The following is a 20,833-nucleotide window of genomic DNA, read 5'->3' on the forward strand; positions in this document are numbered from 1 at the left end:
GGAATGAGCATTTCTTCGTGGTGGTGGTGGGGCCGAGCGGTCCTTCGAGGTAGTGGGGGGGTCAGCAGGCCTTGTGGAGGGGGGGAGACAGGCCTTCAGGGGGACAGGCAGGCTGTCGGGGGGGGTGCAGGCCTTCGGGGGGGGGACAGGCCTTCAAGGGAGGGCACAGGCCTTCAAGGGGGGGACAGGCCTTCAAGGGGGGACAGGCAGGCAGGCCTTCAAGGGGGGGGGGACAGGCCTTCGAGGGGGGTGCAGGTCTTCGGGGGGGGCAGGCCTTCAAGGGGGGGCAGGCCTTCAAGGGGGGGCAGGCCTTTGAGGGTGTAGGCCTTCAGGGGGAGAAAGGCCTTCAGGGGGGCAGACCTTCAAGAGGAACAGGCAGGCAGGCCTTCAAGGGTGCAGGCCTTCAGGGGTTGCAGGCCTTCAAGGGGGAGAAAGGCCTTCAGGGGGGACAGGCCTTCGAGGGGGGGTGCAGGCCTTCAAGGGGGGGCAGGCCTTTGAGGGTGTAGGCCTTCAGGGGGAGAAAGGCCTTCAGGGGGGCAGACCTTCAAGAGGAACAGGCAGGCAGGCCTTCAAGGTGGCAGGCCTTCAGGGGGTGCAGGCCTTCAGGGGGGACAGGCCTTCGAGGGGGGATGCAGGCCTTCGGGGGGGATGCAGGCCTTCGGGGGGGATGCAGGCCTTCAAGGGGGGCAGGCCTTCAAGGGGGGGCAGGCCTTCGAGGGGGGGACAGGCCTTCGAGGGGGGTGTAGGTCTTCGGGGGGGGGGTGCAGGCCTTCGGGGGGGTGCAGGCCTTCAAGGGGGGGCAGGCCTTCAGGGGGGGCAGGCCTTTGAGGGTGTAGGCCTTCAGGGGGAGAAAGGCCTTCAGGGGGGCAGACCTTCAAGAGGAACAGGCAGGCAGGCCTTCAAGGGGGCAGGCCTTCAGGGGGTACAGGCCTTCAAGGGGGGGAAAGGCCTTCATGGGGGACAGGCCTTTGAGGGGGGATGCAGGCCTTCGGGGGGGTGCAGGCCTTCGGGGGGGTGCAGGCCTTCAAGGGGGGGTGCAGTCCTTCAAGGGGGAGGGACAGACCTTCAAGGGGAGCAGGCAGGCAGGCCTTCAAGGGGGGACAGGCCTTCAGGGGTGGGATGCAGAACTTTAAGGGGGGGACAGGCCTACAGGGGAGGGGGGCCCTGGTGTAGAAGTACACGGAGGGAAGGGGGAGGGGTTCAAAGAGACGTGCATATGCCGGACTTTGGGTGGGAATAAATAATGGGTCTGAAAATAGAGGAGAGAGAGATGATGGACATGGGTTTTAGGGAGGGAAGGAACAGAAAGGTAGAGAAGTTGGACACAAGGGATGGTGTGGAGGGTGGTGATAGAGATACTGATTAGGAGGGTAGTTGGGAAAAGAAAGGGAGAGATGGTGGACCCTGGGGTGGTGGGGAAGGAGGGAGAGCTGCTGGATGAAAGGGTAGTTAAGAAAAGGTGGATTTGTGGAGGGAGACAAATAAAAGGAAAGATGCCAGACATCCGGGGGAGGGAAGGGAAACGGAAGGGGAGGACAGAGATGGCAGATGGATGGTTAGCACAGAGAAAGAAGAAAGAAGGAGACCCTGGCAAGCAAGTTATCAGAAGACAACCAGAGCCTTGGACCAACAAGATTTTAAAAATAACCAGACAACAAAAAGGTAGAAAAACTAATTTTATTTTCTGTTTTGTGATTACAATATGTCAGATTTGAAATGCGTATCCTGCCAGAGCTGGTGTTAGACCACAAACGTGAGCTAGGATTTAACAGAGAGAGGAAAAGTCCTTTTTGTTTCTTTATTTTATTTTATTTACACCACAGCGCCAGTGTGGTTAGGAGAAGCCAAATGGGGGGTGAAAAAGCTATAAAATAAACCCACCAGAATGTTTGAAAAAAAAAACACCCAATTGGGCAGGAAAATCGAATCGATAAACCAATTCAATAGGCTGAATCGAATCGAAAATTTTTTTCCTGAATCTGGCAGCACTAGTTTGCGCTACTGTCTTAGACTTTAGGACCTGGGATTGGGGAGAGATGGCATCCTCAGTACTTTATAATGCAAGTGAAATGAGGATTTGGTCAGATTTTTGAAGGGTCTGCACTCTGCAGAAGAAAAGTATTGTATAGGCCGGGGACATGAGATAGCAGGAAATGGGAACTTTTCTTCCTTTTATTTTTGTGAATGGCAAGGCTGACGATGTCAGAGAGTTCAGTTAAAATATGTGCTTTATAAGAAAATATAATAATGTGTTTTATAAAGTTTATAACATTGCTGGCCTACCCGGTGAGGTGTTCCTAGTGGTGGTGGTGGCATCGTGTCAATGTGTTGAGAGGAAGAGGTGATCTTGGAAATTCTGCTGAGCAAACTCCGGGCCCATTTCCACCCCCCAGTTAGTCCACTCCACTCAACTGGTTCACACACTGAGTGGGTCTTTGGGTGTTGTTCCTGGGTAGTTGTTTTGGGATCTCTTCCAGTGGTTTGTCAGTATCTCCTACTGGTCCAAGGAAGGAAACTTTGTTAACCTTAGCACTGACCTACAGAATATGTTTGTAACAGCGCTGCTTGTGTGGCATTAGTCTTTGTAGTGATCGAAAGAAAAAACCAGACCTTTGCACATTTTTGCACTATATGGTGGGTGTATGAGGAGATTCACATTTCCTGCACTGCTAAGTCCGTGTGAAGTTACCTTGTGCTGTATTTGATATCTAGCAAAGTCTCTGTTTGGAAGGAAAGATCTCAGCTTAAAAATGAAGTGGCCAGAAGTTATGGTAAAAGCAGATAGCGTAGCTGGTTTTAAGAAAAGTTTGGACAAATCCCTGGAGGAAAAGTCCATAGTCTTTTATTAAGACATGGGGAAACATCTGCTTGCCCTGGATCGGTAGCATGGAATGTTGCTACTCTTTGGGTTTTGATCAGGTACTAGTGACCTGGATTGGCTTCCATGAGAATGGGTTACTGGGCATGATGGACCATTGGTCTGACCCAGTTAGGCTATTCTTATGTTATGTTCTCATCTGTAGGGGCCTTTGTTTTCACTTCTTATTTTAATGTATTTTTTTTCTGAGAACTTATCAGTGTTTTTTTATAATGGGAACAAAAATGGAAGAGAATTAATGTGTGTGGAATGGGGGGGTAACTAATTTCTTCAGCTAAATAATTCAATCCACCTCAACCAGACATAGGAGAACTCACGCACCATTCACACACCCTCCAACCAAAAACGTCAAAAGAAAAAAACAGTTCGACAACCTCCTAGCCATTCGAGCTGCAACACTCGACCCCCAACTCTACAACCTGTTGACCTCAACCACAAACTACAAAACCTTCAAAAAAGAAATAAAAACCCTTCTATTCAAAAACACATAAAACCGAACTAACACAATCAGAACTGTCCCAAGCATCACCTGCAACTACTCCATATGCACTTCTGATGTCATGACAATTCAGACATAATTTATGTTATGTTATGGTATGTTTGGAATAATGGTTACATATATGAGGTTCAATAAAAGAAAATTTTCACTGCCTGTTTCTATTATGACCATTTATTCAGTTTCATGGTTATTACAAAAAATATTTTTTTACATTGGGGGGGGGGTCCAAAAATTATGGGCCCCGGGTGCCACATACCCTAGGTACGTCACTGGTATGACTGTTGGGGATCCCCAAGCACCACCAACATAGGACCTCCTCTAGAGATGACCAGAACTCCCCTCCACTAATCGCAGCAGTTGCTGGCAGCATCCATGAGCCACTGAGGTGCCAGCATCTGTGATTCAGGGATGCTATTGCTACCTGCCAAGCTTGGCAAAAGGGACCCCGGCCAACTGCAAAGGAAGTCCTCAGCTGACAGCTTGGGGGTTCTCATCAGCTGAGTATTTATATTTTATATTTACATTAGAGGCTCTGGTAGAAATCCGTTTACAAAGTATGTATTCTTCCCAATTAATACAATACTCTCCCAATATTCGTGGGGGTTCTGTTCCAGGAACCCCCGCGAATGCTGAAAAACCGCGAATACGGTTTTTAGCGGGGGGAGATAGGAGAAGGCACACGGAGAGCAGGAAAGAGCAGTCGGAGTATGCTCCGCCCGCCTCTTCCTGCACTAAAGTTTGGCCTCACTAATCAGAAGCTGATTTGACACGCAGCTCCTGATTGGTGAGGCCCGACTTTAGTGCAGGAAGAGGTGGGCGGAGAATACCTCGAGTGAATTCCTTCACTCGCCAGCACTCTGGCTGCTCTCTCCTGCCGTTGCAGCTGTCCTCTCCTGCCCGGTCATTCGCAGTCAGAAAACCCACGAATGACCGGGACAGCAAACAACGATCTGCGAATGACTGGAGGAACACTGTGTCTTTGCTTATTTGTAAATGGGTCTCTACCAGAGCATTTAATTCAGTAGCATAATTAAATGAAATAACTATTTCTGAAGTTTATAGGGACGGGTGGGGATGGAGGGATTCCTCAAGGATGGGTACGGGTGGGATTTTGGCGGGGATAGGTGGGATTTCTGTCTCCGTGCAACTCTCTAAATTAAATCTAGTAAATGTGGGATGGTAGATTCAGGATTACTCAAATGAAGCAAAATGTCATCTGCATAAGCAAAGACTTTATATTCCCAACCTGCATAAGGAATACCCTGAATCTCCTTTGCCTGTTGAATAGCCAATAGCAAGGGTTCCACAACAATATCAAAAAGCAAAGGAGATAATGGACAAAGTTAGACAAGTTCCTGCTGAACCAGAATGTACGCAGGTAGGGCTAGTCTCAATTAGGGCGCTGGTTGGACTGCTGGGCATAATGGACCACTAGTCTGACCCAGCAGTGACAATTCTTATATTCTTATGTTCTTAACTCCCCTCTCCAGATGAAAACGTTCTGAAAAAGTATCTACTATAATAAAACGCTAAGCGCGCATGCACACTCTTACCTGCTTGATCCTTGATCCCTGATCCATAGGTCCGTGGCCGGCAGGAGTGCACATGTGCATATACAACATTCCCTCTCGCGCAGACCCCAAGGTGATGTGCTGTCTTGCCGGCTCCCTTACACTTCACACCTGGCCGGTTTATTTATAAGTTTAAAAGCCGCGGGGGCGGCTCTTCTCAAGAGCCGCACCTGCGTCGGAGAAGGCTTCCGACGCAGGTGGCGATCGTGAGAGGAGCTGCTGTCGTACCTTTAAACTTAAAAATAAATTCCGGCAAGGGACTAAAGGAGTTGGCCAGACCACGGGAAGGGAGGTAGGGGAAAATGCTGCTACTGATGCACAGGGACGTGGAGGGGGAAGGAAATACTGCTGCTGCTGCTGCTGCACAGAAGTGGAGGGGAGGAAAATACTGATGCTGCTGCTGCACAGGGAAGTGGTGTGGGGGAGGGAAATGCTGCTGCACAGGGAAATGGAGGGAGAAGGAATGCTGCTTCAGCTTCTGCACAGGGTAGTGGGGGGGAGGGAAATGCTGCTGCTGTACAGAGAAGTGGAGGGGGAGGGAAATACTGCTGCTGCACAGGGAAGTGGGGGAATGCTATTGCTGCTGCACAGGGAACTGGGGTGGGGGGAGGGAAATGCTGCTGCACAGGAAAATGGAGGGGAGGGAATGCTGCTGCTGTGGCTGCTGCCCAGGGAAGTGGGGCGGGGGAGGGGGGAAGGGAAATTCTGCTGATGCACAGAGAAGTGGGGTGAGGGAGGGAAATGTTGCTGCACAGGGAAATGGAGGGGGAGGGCCACAGGGGCAGGGAAAGAGACAGAAAGATAGACAGACAAAGGGGGCCAGGGAGAGAGACAGACAGAAAGAAAGACAGACAGTGGGAGGGAGAGAGACAGAAAGAAAGACAGACAGAAAGACATATTCTAGCACCCGTTAATGTAACAGGCTAAAAGACTAGTTAATATATAATCTGGCAGAAGGGGAACTATACAAGGTTTGAATCATTTGTATAAATCCGGATCCAATACCAAACCAATCCATTGCTTGATACATAAAGGTCCATTCCACACGATCAAAGGCCTTCTCCACATCCAAAGAACAGAGAAGGCCGGATCTTCCATGTCTTTTGTTAAATTTAACATATTAAAAGCCAGTCTAGTGTTATTTGATGAATGTCTTTGAGGAACGAAACCCATTTGGTGCATACCAGTAATATAAGGGAGAGCCTTGGCCAAGCGTAAAGCCAATAACTTAGCCAGAAGTTTTCCATCTACATTAATCAAAGAAATAGACATGTAATTTGAAATCAACATGGGATCTTTATTTGGCTTTGGCAAGACAATAGTTAAAGATTCTGCCATAGTACCTGAAATGCAACCTTTAATTAGTTGTGCCTGATAGAAATTTAAAAGATGAGGTAATACTCCACAGTAAATCCATCACCACCTGGAGTGGATCCAACTCTAAGTGACTTCAACGCTGTCTGAAGTTCTTTCAATGATATAGGTGCCTCAATATCTCCCCTTATATGCTCAGGAATTTTTGGCCCCTTAATTCATTTAAAAAAATTCTAAACCCTCAATTTCCTTATTTGAATAAAGCTCAGAAGAATATAATGCTTTGTAATAGTTCAAAAATTGTTTTAAAATATTTCCAATTTGAAAATGAGTTTCACCCTTCTCATCTTTAATTGACACAATCTTTACTTTCCTTTTTATTACTTTGAGGTAATTAGCTTTATTTGAGTTTCCATAATACAAATCTTTCCTAGCCAGTTGTGAGGAAATCTTGTTGTATTTATATTTAGCTTTCAGGAGGGCCTGTAAAGTAATTTGTTCCCACTTCAAGGCCAATTGTGACTCCAAATCCTTAATATTTTGTTTCAAATTAGAAAATTCCATTTTAAGTTGTTTCCTAATATGTGCCGAATATGAAATGATTTGCCCTCTCATTGTAGCTTTAAAAGCATCACAAAGAAAAATGGGAAGACCCAATGATCCACAGTGAAAACAATCCATCGATGAAAACAGAAACAAAAAACTGTGGATACAGATGTTCTGGAGATAATTTATTATACACTGACATATAAAAACATGAAAATTCAATTAAAAAAGTACAATGATAAAAAAATACAGTGATAAAAATCCAACCGGACCCTACATTGTCTGTGTTTCAGTGAACACACCTTACTCAGGGGTCCAATGGTTTGCAAACTCACATATAAAGAATTAGACTGAAAACAGTCTATTGTCTTTAAACATGTGAGCAAGGAACACCGCAGACAAGCTAGCGTTTTTTTGCTGTTGCTGCTGACTGTTGTGGAGGTGTTGGCAGTGGTGGTAGGCACTGTTGGATGCTGTTCTAGACCAGGTGCTACTGCTCAGGAGCTTCCAGAATGACGGAGATAAGCGATGATGGGACGCTACCTCAGTGCCTATGTCCTCGCCGTGCTGCCGGTAATCGGTGCTGGGCCTTCCATAGAGTGCCATTGGTGGGTATTAGAGCCGGGATAAAGCTGCCGACCATATTAGTAAGAAACGCGGTACTCTGGCAGTTATAAAAGAGTACCTTTATATGATGGAAGTCTGGTTTTTTAATTGTTTGTTTAATTGTTCAGGTGACCCTAGCAGAAGAACCACTAAAAGTATTAAATACGCTTTTGAGTGCGATATCAGTTAGGTTTGTACAGGGTTTAATGTTGGTTTGTCAGGCGAGGCAGAAAGGAGAAAGCAACCCGCTTAGTCAAAAAAACCAAACAAACAGTATCTGGCGTATCTGGCGAAGGATGTAAGAAGACTTGAGGCGGCCCAGAGGAGGGCGACGAAAATGATAGGAGGTTTGCGCCAGAAGATGTATGAGGAGAGATTGGAAGCCCTGAATATGTATACCCTAGAGCAGCGATGGCGAACCTATGGCACGCGAAGGCCTTGTAGCTGGCACACGGGAAGATCCGCAATAGAGAAATGCACGGGTCGTGGGGATCCCGTGGGGACGCCTCCGAGGGTCGCGGGGTTCCTGCGGGGCTGGATGTACTAAGTTGCGTGGCTTTTCTCCCTACCTGCTCTGCTTGCAGCACAGAGCCGAACGGAAGTCTTCCCGACATCAGCGCTGACGTCGGTAAACAAAGCCCTCCCTCCCTCCGACGTCTGTGCTGACGTTGGGAAGACTTCCGTTTGGTTCTGTACTGCAGGCAGGGTAGGTAAGGAGGAGTAGCCTCGCGGCTCGAGTGGCTACCAAGGGAGGAGGGCGGTCCGCCCCGCCCCGGGTGCAGCACAGCCGGCCAGGTCCCCTTACTTTTGTGGCACTAACCCGACCGACCGACAACAGCCCTGGTCCGACAAACCTCCCTGCCCTTAACCGCGAATCTAAATTACCTTCTTACAGCAGCTGTAAGAAGGAAATTTAGATTCGCGGTTAAGGGCAGGGAGGTTTGTCAGACCGGGGCTGTTGTCGGTCTGTCGGTCGGGAAAGCGCCACAAAAGTAAGGGGACCTGGCCGGCTGTGCTGCACCCGGGGCGGGAGAGAAGGAGGGGTGAAGAAGGATGCTGAAAGGCCATGGGGAAGACGGGGTGGGGGGGAAGGACACTGAAAGCATTTGTGGAAGACAGAAGGGGGAGAATGACACTGACAGGACATGGGGAAGACGGGGGGGGAGAAGGACGCTAAAAGCACATGGGGAAGACATAGGGGTGGAGAAGGACGCTGAAAGGACATGGGGAAGACAGAGGGGGGAGAAGGATGCTGACAGGACATGGGGAAGATGGAAGGGGGGGAGAAGGACGCTGAAAGGAAATGGGGAAGAGAGAGTGGGGAGAAGACGCTGGCAGGGAAGAAGACAGAGATGCCAGACTATGGGGGGAGCGGAGGGAAGAAGATGGGTGCCAGACCAATTTGGAAGGGGGAGAAAGGGAGAGGCACAGTAACAGAGCAAATGGAAGACGCAGATGGAAGAGAGACAGTGGATGGAAGGAACTGAATGAGAACATGAGGAAAGCAGAAACCAGGCAACAAAGGTAGGAAAATAATTCTATTTCTTTTTTTCTTTGCTTCAGGATAAAGTAGTATATTAGTTGTGCTGATAAAAATTTATAAACAAAAGAGGCTCTGGTAGAAACCCATTTACAAAGTGTGTATTATTCCCAATTAATATTTCCAAATTAATAAAGTCTTTTTGCTTATTTGTAAATGGGTTTCTACCAGAGCCTTTAATTCAGTAGCATAATTAAATGAAATAACTATTTCTGAAGTTTATAGGGACGGGCAGGGACGGAGGGGATTCCTCACGGGGACGGGCGGGGATGGAGGACATTCCTCGTGGGGACGGGTGGGGACGGAGGGATTCCTCATGGGGACGGGTGAGACTTTGGCGGGGACGGGTGGGATTTCTGTCCCCGCGCAACTCTCTAGTCCGCAATTAAGATATGCGGCGCGGTGGGAGGCGAGTGTGCCGGTGTCTGCTTTGCAGCTCACCTGGCAACAGGGCCGGACTGGCCATTGGGAGGACCGAGCATTGTCCCGGTGGGCCGCGGCCCATCCTCCTGTGCTGGCTGCAGTCCTGTGAGTGGATGTTTAGCCTGCCTGTCTTCCCCTTAGTATCCTATGAGCCAGGCAGTGTGTGAGGGGGAAGTGGGGGGAGGAAGAGAAGCTTCACACTGAGTCTGTCACAGGAACTCAGTGAGGCTGTAGTGTGACTCCACATGTGACATCTGTAATCAGGAACAGTTCCTAGTGCTCCCATGCTAGAGAGATGAGGATATGGGGGGATGTTAATGTGTCTAATAATGTGCTCCTCTATAATCTTCCATGGGGGACATGCTAAATTCGAGGAAATAAAAAAGCTGCTTATGATGATTGCATAGAGAAGTTCAGTAAGCTGAGAGGAGGGCTGGGCTCTCTGTGAACAACCAACACACTTTTCCTCTGCGCTGTACCTTATGGAAAACTCAATATAGCAAAAAACAGTAAAGTGTATATGTGGCCCTTCACAGTGCTTTTGTAAACATCATAATAAAATAACAAAGGCTCCAATAATGAAAAATAAAAGTCCTTTTCCCATACACTCAGGTTGCACAAGTCCGGTTTTCACCCGGACAGTATATTTTTTGACCAAAACGGATGTCTACAATTAGTAAAATTACCCAATCACATATTTTTTTATGGGGACGCATTTGTATACAGCACTTAGATTTTTTTTATTATACAAATTTTATCTTTTTGTAGACTTGAAGTCTTGAACAAAGAAAATGAGTACAGCAAAAAAAGCAAAAACAGATAGTGGAAGACCATTCCAAGAGGCCTGGACAGAGTACATATGGAGTGATTGAACGCAGTGGGAAAGCATTGTGTATTATGTGTAATGAAAGTGTTGTGTCTCGCACATCAAGTGTCAAACGTCACTTTGAGATCAACCATAACAGTGTTGCTGAACTTGGTTTAGCTCAAAGAAAAGAGTTCCTTGTAGGAAAATTAAAGAAATATCACTCCCAGTCTCTTAGTTTTAGCAACTATCATTCAAAAACTAATCATCTTACAGTTGCCAGCTTTCAAATTTCACTGTGCATGGCAAAACATGGTAAGCCCCTCTCTGATGGAGATTTTATCAAAAAGGCAATTTTGGCTGGGAGTAATTCACTCTTCCATGATTTCCAAAACAAGGATAAAATTGTGCAGCGCATTTCTGAGATGCCGCTAAGCAGAAATACTGCAAAAGATAGGGTTCTGCGAATGGCTGCTGATGTTAGTCAACAGCTTACTTGCGACTTACAAAAAGCACCCTTCTATTCCATGTGCTTGGATGAAAGTACAGATATTACTAACCATGCAAGACTAGCGCTCATTTTGCGTTATGCTACTGGTGACATCATGAGAGAAGAGCTGGTAAAACTGCTGCCTTTGCCTGGAAGAACACAAGGGATAGATATCCACAATGCTGTGATGGAGGCTTTTTCATCACTAGACATAAGTCCAGAAAAAGTAGTTTCAGTTACTAGCGATGGAGCACCTAGCATGGTGGGGACAACATCAGGATTCATTCATTTCTTTGCTAAGGAAGCAAAACATCCACTGATTCAATTTCACTGCATAATACATCAAGAGGCTCTCTGCGCCAAAGAAAGCAGCAAAAAACTTGACGATGTCCTCAAAGATGTAACAAAAATGGTGAACTTCATCATGGTGTGTGCTCTTAATTTTCAACAATTTCAAGCCCTTCTTGATGAGGTTCAGGCACAATATAACACTTTACTGATGTACAATAATGTCCGGTGGCTGAGCAGAGGACGAGTGTTAGAGAGATTTGTGGCCTGCTTGGAAGAAGTTAGGCTATTTATGAACGAAAAGGGGGAAGACTATCCTCAACTCACCAACATGGCCTGGCTTACCAACCTCATGTTCTTTACAGATTTTACTAACCACTTTAATGTACTAAACAAAAAATTACAAGGCATGGGAAAAACAGCAGAAAGCAATTCCACCATTGTAGCCGAAGCAAAGGAGAATTTTAGTAAAAGATTTTCTCAGTTCCGTAAGATGGAGACAACCCTTTCATTTATAATTTCCCCAGAAAAGTCCACATTTGAAGATCTTGATCTTTCCTGCTTACAGTGGTTGGATATTCAAAATTTGGAAATGGAGCTACTGGAATTTCAAGAAAGCTCTATCTGGAAAAGTAAATTCAATGACCTGCATGCGTCTCTTGAACGTATTGAGTGTGAAAGGGTGACAAATGAAATCACTGCTAGCAGTTCTGAAAATGAAATCCTAAAAGCATGGAATTCTCTGCCAGACAATTTTAAGTCCATGAAAGCACTTGGGATTGCTCTTCTTACTTTGTTTGGGTCATCCTATGCTTGTGAGCAGCTGTTTTCGGCTTTGAATCATATAAAATCTGATGCTAGAAACAGATTAACGGATGACATGAGTGCTGCATGTGTTGCTCTAAAATTAACGCACTATGAGCCAAGGATTGACAAGTTATCAGCATGCATGCAACAACAAAAATCACATTAATTTTTTTCAGAGCATGCCCAATGCATATGTTTACATGAAGCAGTGTTTTCAGTTTGCAGTTAAGACACTTTCTAAGTTATTTAAATATTATTTAAAGATGTTATTTAAAAAAGCCCTGTTGTATTCCAATCTGGAATTTCCAATAAAAATGGTTGGTTTAATTGAAAGCTCTTTTGTTTTCTTTACATCATATTATTAGAAATGTAATGATTTAACTATTTTCTAATTTGATTGTAAATTTTACAAAAAAACATGTATAGACTCTTTGGGAATACACACCGAGTCTTGTCACAGTTAACAGTTTTAAGAAGTTTATCTTTTTTTTTACTCAGGATACATTTGACATGTTATGTGAATAATACATTTAAAATATATTGTGTAACTGAATCAAATTCTTCCTAAATTCATTAAATTGAATGAAATCATTAAAACATTATAAATTGCCAATAAATTGAAATGAAAACCAAAGGATTGTGAATCAAATTGATTCTCTGACAATACAAAGATTCCAACCTTTAAAAATGATGTTACATAGTTCAGGCAACTTTATAAAGAGTTTTTAGATACTAAAATCTTGTTATTAAGGTTTAATTGATGTGCTGGCACTTTGAGGAAATTCTTTGGTTTTGTGCGGCAGTTTGGGCACTCGGGCTCAAAAAGGTTAGCCATCACTGCCCTAGAGGAAAGGAGAGACAGGGGAGATATGATTCAGAAGTTCAAATACTTGAAGGGTATTAACGTAGAACAAAATCTTTTTCAGAGAAAGGAAAATGGTAAAACCAGAGGACATAATTTGAGGTTGAGGGGTGGTAGATTCAAAGGCAATGTTAGGAAATTCTACTTTACGGAGAGGGTGGTGAATGCCTGGAATGTGCTCTCGAGAGAGGTGGTGGAGAGTAAAACTGTGACTTGAGTTCAAAGAAGCGTGGGATGAATACAAAGGATCTAGAATCAGAAAATAAGATTAATTATTGAACTAAGGCCAGTACTGGGCAGACTTGCATGGTCTGTGTCTGTATATGGCCATTTGGTGGAGGATGGGCTGGGGAGGGCTTCAATGGCTTAGGGTGTAGATGGGCTAGAGTAAGTCTTAACAGAGATTTCGGCAGTTGGAACCCAAGCTCAGTACAGGGTAAAGCTTTGGATTCTTGCCCAGAAATAGCTAAGATGAAAAAATTAAAAAATTTAAATTGAATCAGGTTGGGCAGACTGGATGGACCATTCGGGTCTTTATCTGCCGTCATCTACTATGTTACTATATGTTAACTGTCCATTCAAGCAGTAGCGTACCTGGGGGGGGGCAGCTGTCCGCCCCGGGTAGACGTCCCAAAGGGGGTGCACAAGAGAGAGCAGGGACGACGGGGTACCTGCATGCTTAAATATAACTCGAACCGCGAGGCTTGTCTTCTGCTCCTACTGCCCTGCCGCTCACATATAGCCGACCGGAAGTCTTCCCTGATGTCAGCGCTGACGTCAGAGGGAGGGCTTAAGCAAAGCCTGCCCTCCGACGTCAGTGCTGATGTCAGGGAAGATTTCCGGTCGGCTATGTGTGCGCAGCAGGACAGGCAGGAAATAGAAGACAAGCCTCACGGCTCGAGATCCATTTTGCTGAGAAAGTTGCTAAGATGGGCTGGGAGGCAAACGAGGAATACAAAAGGGGGGAGGGAATGCGTTTTTGGACACAGAAGGCATGGACTTGGGAGAGAGGAATGGAGGGAAAGAGATGCTGAGGTGGGGGAGGGAATGCGTTTTTGGACACAGAAGGCATGGACTTGGGAGAGAGGAAGGGAGGGAAAGAGATGCTGAGGTGGGGGAGGGAATGTGTTTTTGGACACAGAAGGCATGGACTTGGGAGAGAGGAAGGAGGGAAAGAGATGGTTGTGTACACAGGAATAGAAGAAAGGAGAACTTTTGGTCATAGGGAGGGAGTGAGGTACAGACAGTGGCATACCAAGGTGGGGGTGGGGTGGGGGTGTGGGCAGTCCACCCTGGGTTTACGCCCCAAGGGGGTGCACAGCTGGCCACCCTCCAGTGTTCTCCCTAGGCCGGCAAACTGCGTCTCTTTAGCCACTTGAGTGCCACCGCCGCTATCGCAAACAGGCCGGCGCCGAGTTCTCCCTGTTTTTCCCTGTGGGGCCGACCAACTCTCACCACCCGCGTCAATTCTGACGTCGGAGAGGACGTTCTGGGCCAGCCAATGGCTGCCTGGCTGGCCCAGAACGTCCTCTCCGATGTTAGAATTGACGTCGGGTGGCGAGAGTTGGTCGGCCCCGCGGGGAAGAGAAGCAGGGCGAACTCAGTGCCCGCCTGTTCCCAATGGCGGAAGTGGCAGCCTATTCCCCAGTGGCGGTGACAGCATTTTCCCAATGGTGGTGGCATAGGGGAGAGCAGGGAGAAAGAAAGAAAAGGGTGGTCAGGGAGCCAGAAAGAAAGAAAGGGGGCAGGGTGAAACAAAGAAAAATGGGGCACGGAGAGAGAGAGAAAGACAGACATACAGAACGAAAGAGGGCATGGAGAGAGAAAGAAAGAAGGGGGCAGGGTGAAACAAAGAAAGAAATGGGGCATGGAGAGAGAGAGAAAAACAGACATACAGAAAAAAAGGGGGCATGGGGAGAGAGAAAGAAAGAAGGGGACAGGATGAAACAAAGAAAAAGTTGGGGGAGGGAATGAGGTCTGGAGGAGAGGAAGCATACAGGAAGCTGAAAGAAGGGAAGAAATATTGGATGCACAGTCAGAAGAATAAAGTGCAACCAGAGACTGATGAAATTACCAAACAAAGGTAGGAAAAATGATTTTATTTTCAATTTAGTGATCAAAATGTGTCCGTTTTGAGAATTTATATATGCTGTCTATATTTTGCACTATGGCCCCCTTTTACTAAACCACAATAGCGTTTTTTAGCGCAGAGAGTCTATGAGCATCGAGAGCAGCGTGGGGCATTCAGCGCAGCTCCCTGCGCTATCGCGGTTTAGTAAAAAGGGAGGGGGAATATTTGTCTATTTTTGTATAGTTGTTACTGAGGTGACATTGCATAAAGGCCTTGACCTCTTTGAAAACCTGCGGAAAATAAATGATAATTAACATTTTCTCTGCGTACAGTGTGCTTTGTGTTTTTAAAATTTTATTGTTGGTAGATCATTTTGACTTGGCCACAAAGGTAAGGGGGAGGGAGGGAGGGATGGGAGCTGCTGAAAGACATCTAGTAATCCTTGCAGGCTTGACTGTGCAGGGAATTATTTTTGTAAAATCATGTTTTGTTATGTGACTGGCATTATTTAGACTTTAATTTCTATGAATGAATAGAATAAAAATGATATAAAATTACTTGCTTGTTTTTATGTGCGTGCGCTGAAAGAAAGTGGAGAGAGAGAGAGTGGGCTGAGGACGCTGAAGGGAAATGGGGAAGAGAGAGTGGGGAGAAGACGCTGATTTATAAATTGACAATTGTACAGAATATTGTTTCTTTTTATACTTTAATATTCAAGGCTTGTGTGGATTGAATCAGGTGGTTTGTGGGGATGGGGACTGAGCTTACGGGATTAGTGCAATAAAATTGTATTTTTTATTTCTCATTATTTGTTTTATTTTTATTTGTTAATTTGTAAAGTGGTGATTGTTATGTATCAGTTTTTTCAAATTTACATCTACTGTCTTTATATTTTGCACTGTATTAGAGGATATGTGTTACTGTTTTTGTGGTGTTGCATTGTATCCAGGGTCTGGTTTCTTGGCAGTTCAGTTTAACTTTTGTCTACATATTTCTATTTTTAGTTTGTGATTATTTCATATTGGGCGAGGGTGTATCTCTGTTCTGTGTGTATGAAAAGAACATAGTTTTCAGTTGGTATTGACTACAGGATCAATTGACTGGCTTGTTTAGTTTTACAATGTATGCGTTGGTGTTCTAGTGCTCACTGCAGTGTTTAAGATGCTGCCTTTTCCGACTCGGCAATTAGAACACAGAGCCGCATAAGAGCGCCTTTTCCTCGCAGGTGCCTTCCCGTTCTTTACGGAGCCCAGGAACGTGCTCAACAATCGGTGAGGTGCCGACTCCAATTCCACCATCTTCTAACAAACTCACAACGTTTCAAGCCTCATTCTGATAAGCAAGTCCCAGTCCTTCCAGCATTCCATTTTTCACCATTAAAAACAAAAAAACAAAACTTGTTCCAATTCAAATAATAAGAGCTAACTGTTCAAACATGTTTGAGGCCAAACAAAGAGGAAAGAAAAAACCCTAACCGCCCTCTCATAAAACAACAGTAGGAATTTACTCACCAAACATGTTAAATAAAATAAAATAAAATAAAGAATATGTTGTCCATCCATCTTTTTATATGTTTTTATATGTCAGTATATAATAAATTATCTAATATAACAAAAAAAGTGAATTAAATTATTTAAAGTATATATTATAATATTAAAAATAATTATAGAGTGCTCAGTGTAATATCTTATTTAAAACCAACAGGTTAATAGAATGAAGATGTATTAACATTGCATCATTGCACTCACCTACCTACCAGCCCTAAACATTTAGTTAAATTTAAGTTGTTCAAGCAGATTAATAGTGGTGAAGATATATAGATGAATACTTAGCTGAATATGATTGATGAAAAACATGAAAATCTCCACTGTCAAATATGTCGTCTCAAGATAAACAAAAGTGTCCTTGAGATCTGCTCGTCGGTACTGGGAGTCGTGCAATGAAGTACTTCTTATGTAGTTGGTTTAGAATTGATAATATAAAATGAGTGAGTCCCCAAATCCACCGTTAAAAGCTTATCAAATTCAACATGTAGCTAGAACTCCTTAACGTGAAAACAATCCAACATTTCCTCAACACCGATCGTGTTTCACTTTAATTTGCGTCATCAGGAGGAAATAACTAAAAATAAACAAAACAAGAAATATAACAGTTCTCAAAAATCAAAAATATTCAAAAAATATATCTTCTAAACTGAAGAATGAATTACCTTCGGACCTCACAATGGAGAGATCACGCCGACAGAAGATTTCAACAGAAAAGTCGAATCAACGTATGACGTCTAAACGTATCAACGTATATAAAGACCGTTTAAGGATCACATGGTAAATGAAGTCTTAATGATATATTATTATATATGATTGAAAGATAATATATGACAATTATCTAGTGGTCCATTCTATTTCTTTGTTGAGACCATTAGGAATTACTGTATTCCAAGTATAGATTAAACGTTGTTCGTGATAAAGAAGAGTATGAGAGATATCACCCTGTCTATTGAATTTAAAATGCCTAATTACACAGAATTTGAGGTCAGCTGAATGCCAGTGGTCAGTTAGAGGAGCTTCTGATTTATTGGTACGAATACTACTCAGATGTTCTGCTATTCTCAATTTAATAGCTCTTTTGGTTTGACCTATGTACATCTTATTACAAGGACAAAAAATTCCATATATTACTTGAGAGGTGTTACAATCCGAATGACCCCGTAAATGATAAACATTGTTCGTATTAGGTATTTTGATTTGATTAATAATCAAAGAACGGCAGCAGTATTTACATCTGCCACAACTAGTGTGTCCTATTAATTCAACATTATCTTCATGAATTAGATTGTTATTGAAATGTTCACCCAAATTTTTGCTCCTTTTGTGAGATTAATTAAATAAATCAATATAATAAATTATCTCCAGAAAATCTGTATCCAGTTTTTTGTTTTCATTGGTGGATTGTTTTCACTGTGGATCATTGGGTCTCCCCATTTTTCTTTGTTGTCCATCCATCTTGGCATTATGACATTCCATCTAAATTTTGATTGATGAACTCCTGTAGTTTTCCAGGGTCCTCATAGTTAACAGTTTTATTAGCATAGGTCACCTTCATAATCGCTGGATACATTAATCCATACTGTGCACCCAACTGTTTTAGCTGTGGCCAGAGCAGCAGGAACTTTTTTTCTCAGATCAGTTGCTGTTTTTGCAAAAACTGGTAGGAGCAAAACTTGATTCTTGCCATTTTAGATTTTTCTTTTCTTTTGTCATTCTCAAAATTTCCACTGCTTGCTGGAAGCGCAGCAACTTAAATATCAATGGCCTGGGGCCTCTTTGACCATTTACCCGTCTTGATGGGACTCTGTGAGCCCTTTCAATTTCCAGTGGCTTAGAAAACTGCAGTGATAGTACTTTTGGTAGGAAGCCCTCCAAAAATTTTATGCCATCAGTACCTTCCACTCCTTCAGGCAATCTAATTAACCTGACAGTTTTCCTGCGTTTCCTATTATTCAGCTCTTCCAATTCCTGGGACAAGTGCAGGATGGTGTTATGGTCAGTATGACATTGGACCAACTTAGTCTCGCAGGCTTCCACTCTGCTCTCACAACTCTTCAGCCTTGCATTAAATATCTGAACCTGCTTAGTAAGGCTGCCAATTTCTTCCTGTACCTGGTCAACTTCACTGAATTAGCCTCCACTGTATCCTGTACAATTTTCATTCTCTCCATAAGTTGTTCTAAGATGTCCATAGAGTCCTTGGGGAGTGGTACTTTTAAAGGATTCACCTTCAATCTTTTACTAATACTGTTGCCTGCAGCAAAGGTATTCTCAAGATGAATTTGGTTCTCTGCTGCCATAATAATAACAATAAATTATCTATCTGCTGTGAGGGAATCAATTATAATTGCTGAAAAATATGCTGTAAGAGTCACCAGAGGAGGAGTTCAGCATTCACACAGCCATCCTCATTGCCTCCAAGTTCCGGAATGATCCCTTTAAATATCTATCCTTACTGCCCAGCATATATTTGCTGTAGAAAGTGGAAGCCTTTTTTCTGTTGTTGCTGCTGTACCCAATTATTAGCATAAGAATCAGTTCTAACAACTTATATTAGTTTTTATATTTGGCTTGGTTTTGTTATACATATGTATTTATAACATTTTTTATACTGCTATTTTAAACTTGTACATGTCAAGTCTTTTTCATGCAAAAAGTACCTTACCATCATAGGGCACCTTCACTGCTTTTCTTGTCATATTATTCCCCGCCCCCCTTTTTAAAAAAAAAAAAAAAAAAATACTAAGCCATAGTAGAGGCTTCTACCATGGCCTGGAGTGCTAAATGCTCCAATACTATTCCAATGCTCATAAAATTCCTATGAGTATTGGAGCATTTTGTGCTCCGGGCTGTGGTAGAAACTTCTATCATAGCTTAGTAGACGATGGCTTTAAGTTATGAACTAAAGCAAGCATGGTGAAAAAAGGTGTGCACGTGTATATATGGTGATGGCTGGGCATAATTACACCAAGCTTCAATCAAAACTATTAATAGCAGTGGGGCTTGTTTAGCAAGATGATTAGAAAAAAAAAAAAAAAAGAAGGACAAAGCCTGACCAAACCAACAGGCTCAACTGCTTGAACTATTTCTACTGGTTGGTTGATTTGCATCAGGAAGGGGAAGGGCAAGTTGAAGACTCCACAGCTAAAATAACTTTTTCATTTAAAAAAACCAAAACATCCGGGTGTAATAGGAAAACCAATGATCCACACCTTATTTAAATCATTACAAACAAGCAGAAGGAAAGCTAGAAGCAACACCCTTTGATCAGCAAACAAACTTTATACTTGCCAAGCCCACTTCCTTTTTCAACAGTGACACCAGAGTTCTTCAAATTCACATTAAAATTTCTTCCTACTTAGATAAGATTACTTTCATATATCTTCTGTTTTACTGCTAACCCGAGAAAAGAAAAACGCTGAATTTTTGTACTTTCTGCTGTTGAACTAGTTAAATTAGGAAGAAGGAACTAAATACAGTGGCTTTGGAACTGTTGGATGATAGATTAGTAATAATACAGTAAAGGGGGAAATTCATTCTATTTGATACTCTAAAAGCAGAAATATCTTTCTACATGTTGCATCCATCCCATAACATTTTAAGCAACTTAATGTTTGTTATGTCATCTGTTCAGTCTTATTGTATAACCAACAACAAAAGTTACTATCCAAACCGCAGGCATTTCTATTTTCTCTGCTTGCTGTGAAAAAAAGCTGCAGAACAAACATACCCCCCCCCCCCCAAGCAAAATTAGATGGCGGATGGAAGATTGATAATACACAAAGGAATTCCTACTAACAAAATGACACAGGCACCCTCCCAACCCTATCTTTCTTCCCAATATAGCTGCTAAAATACCCTACATCCCAAATTCTCTCTGAAGTCCCCTTTTACATTTTCCATGCACTAGTTTATTGAACTCATTTAATGGCAGTCTACCTGTGAAGCAGAAGCAGCACCTGCGACAGCAAAGGGAAAGAAACAAGCACCGGCACCTGCCTGCTGGGAAGCTCGTGACGTCACTCGACCATCCAGCAGCTGTGGCCGAAGGTGCATCACGCACAAAGGCGCGGCCACTAGGATCCACCCTGAAACTGGGTTAATGGTTGACGATTTTAACCCGATAGCTAGAGCACTGAGTGAATAATTTGTGGTGTGGGGACTATGCTGAGCAGCTTTAGCGTTACAGGCAAATTTAAAAAGAAAAGAAGAGAAAGCATTAAAAAAAAAAAAAAACCCCACAACAACCCCTAATTAAAAAAGAGCCATAACGATGAGTGTTTTTCATCTTTTTCACGATCCTCCAATTAAGTACGAGCATGCAGTTGTTTTTCTTTCTTTCTGTTAAAGTAGCTAGTCACACAGTACCAATCTGCTGTTTATGTAAGGAAAATACAAAAACGAACTGGCCTATGTTGGTAAATAGCCTGTGAAGGGTGATCAAACAGTTGTTTATAAAAAAGCTCAGAGATTTGAAACTCTTAAGTGTATTTACCTTATATCCCTGAATATACTTTAGTAAATTCGTTTATGTAAGGAAAGCATTATTATTGTTGTAAAAAAAAAAAAAAGTTTCACTGGAATGA

At 43.6% G+C, this 20,833-nt stretch overlaps 1 protein-coding gene across 2 annotated transcripts in view; it reads right to left on the bottom strand.

Moving 5' to 3' along the window:
- Positions 1-20,361, bottom strand: part of LOC117347039 (transmembrane protein 45B-like) — a 103,421-nt gene extending 83,060 nt beyond the window's left edge. Inside the window, exon 1 of one of the 2 annotated variants that reach the window (XM_033917345.1) lies at positions 20,187-20,361. In XM_033917345.1, the coding sequence (XP_033773236.1) occupies positions 20,187-20,303 (117 nt within the window). In that variant the 5' untranslated portion in view covers positions 20,304-20,361. The remainder of the gene's footprint in view (positions 1-20,186) is intronic. The other variant, XM_033917346.1, reaches the window with a different exon arrangement.
- Positions 20,362-20,833: the final 472 nt, after the last annotated feature.

This window comes from Geotrypetes seraphini, chromosome 13 (assembly GCF_902459505.1).
Source record: "Geotrypetes seraphini chromosome 13, aGeoSer1.1, whole genome shotgun sequence".
Taxonomy (NCBI): domain Eukaryota; kingdom Metazoa; phylum Chordata; class Amphibia; order Gymnophiona; family Dermophiidae; genus Geotrypetes; species Geotrypetes seraphini.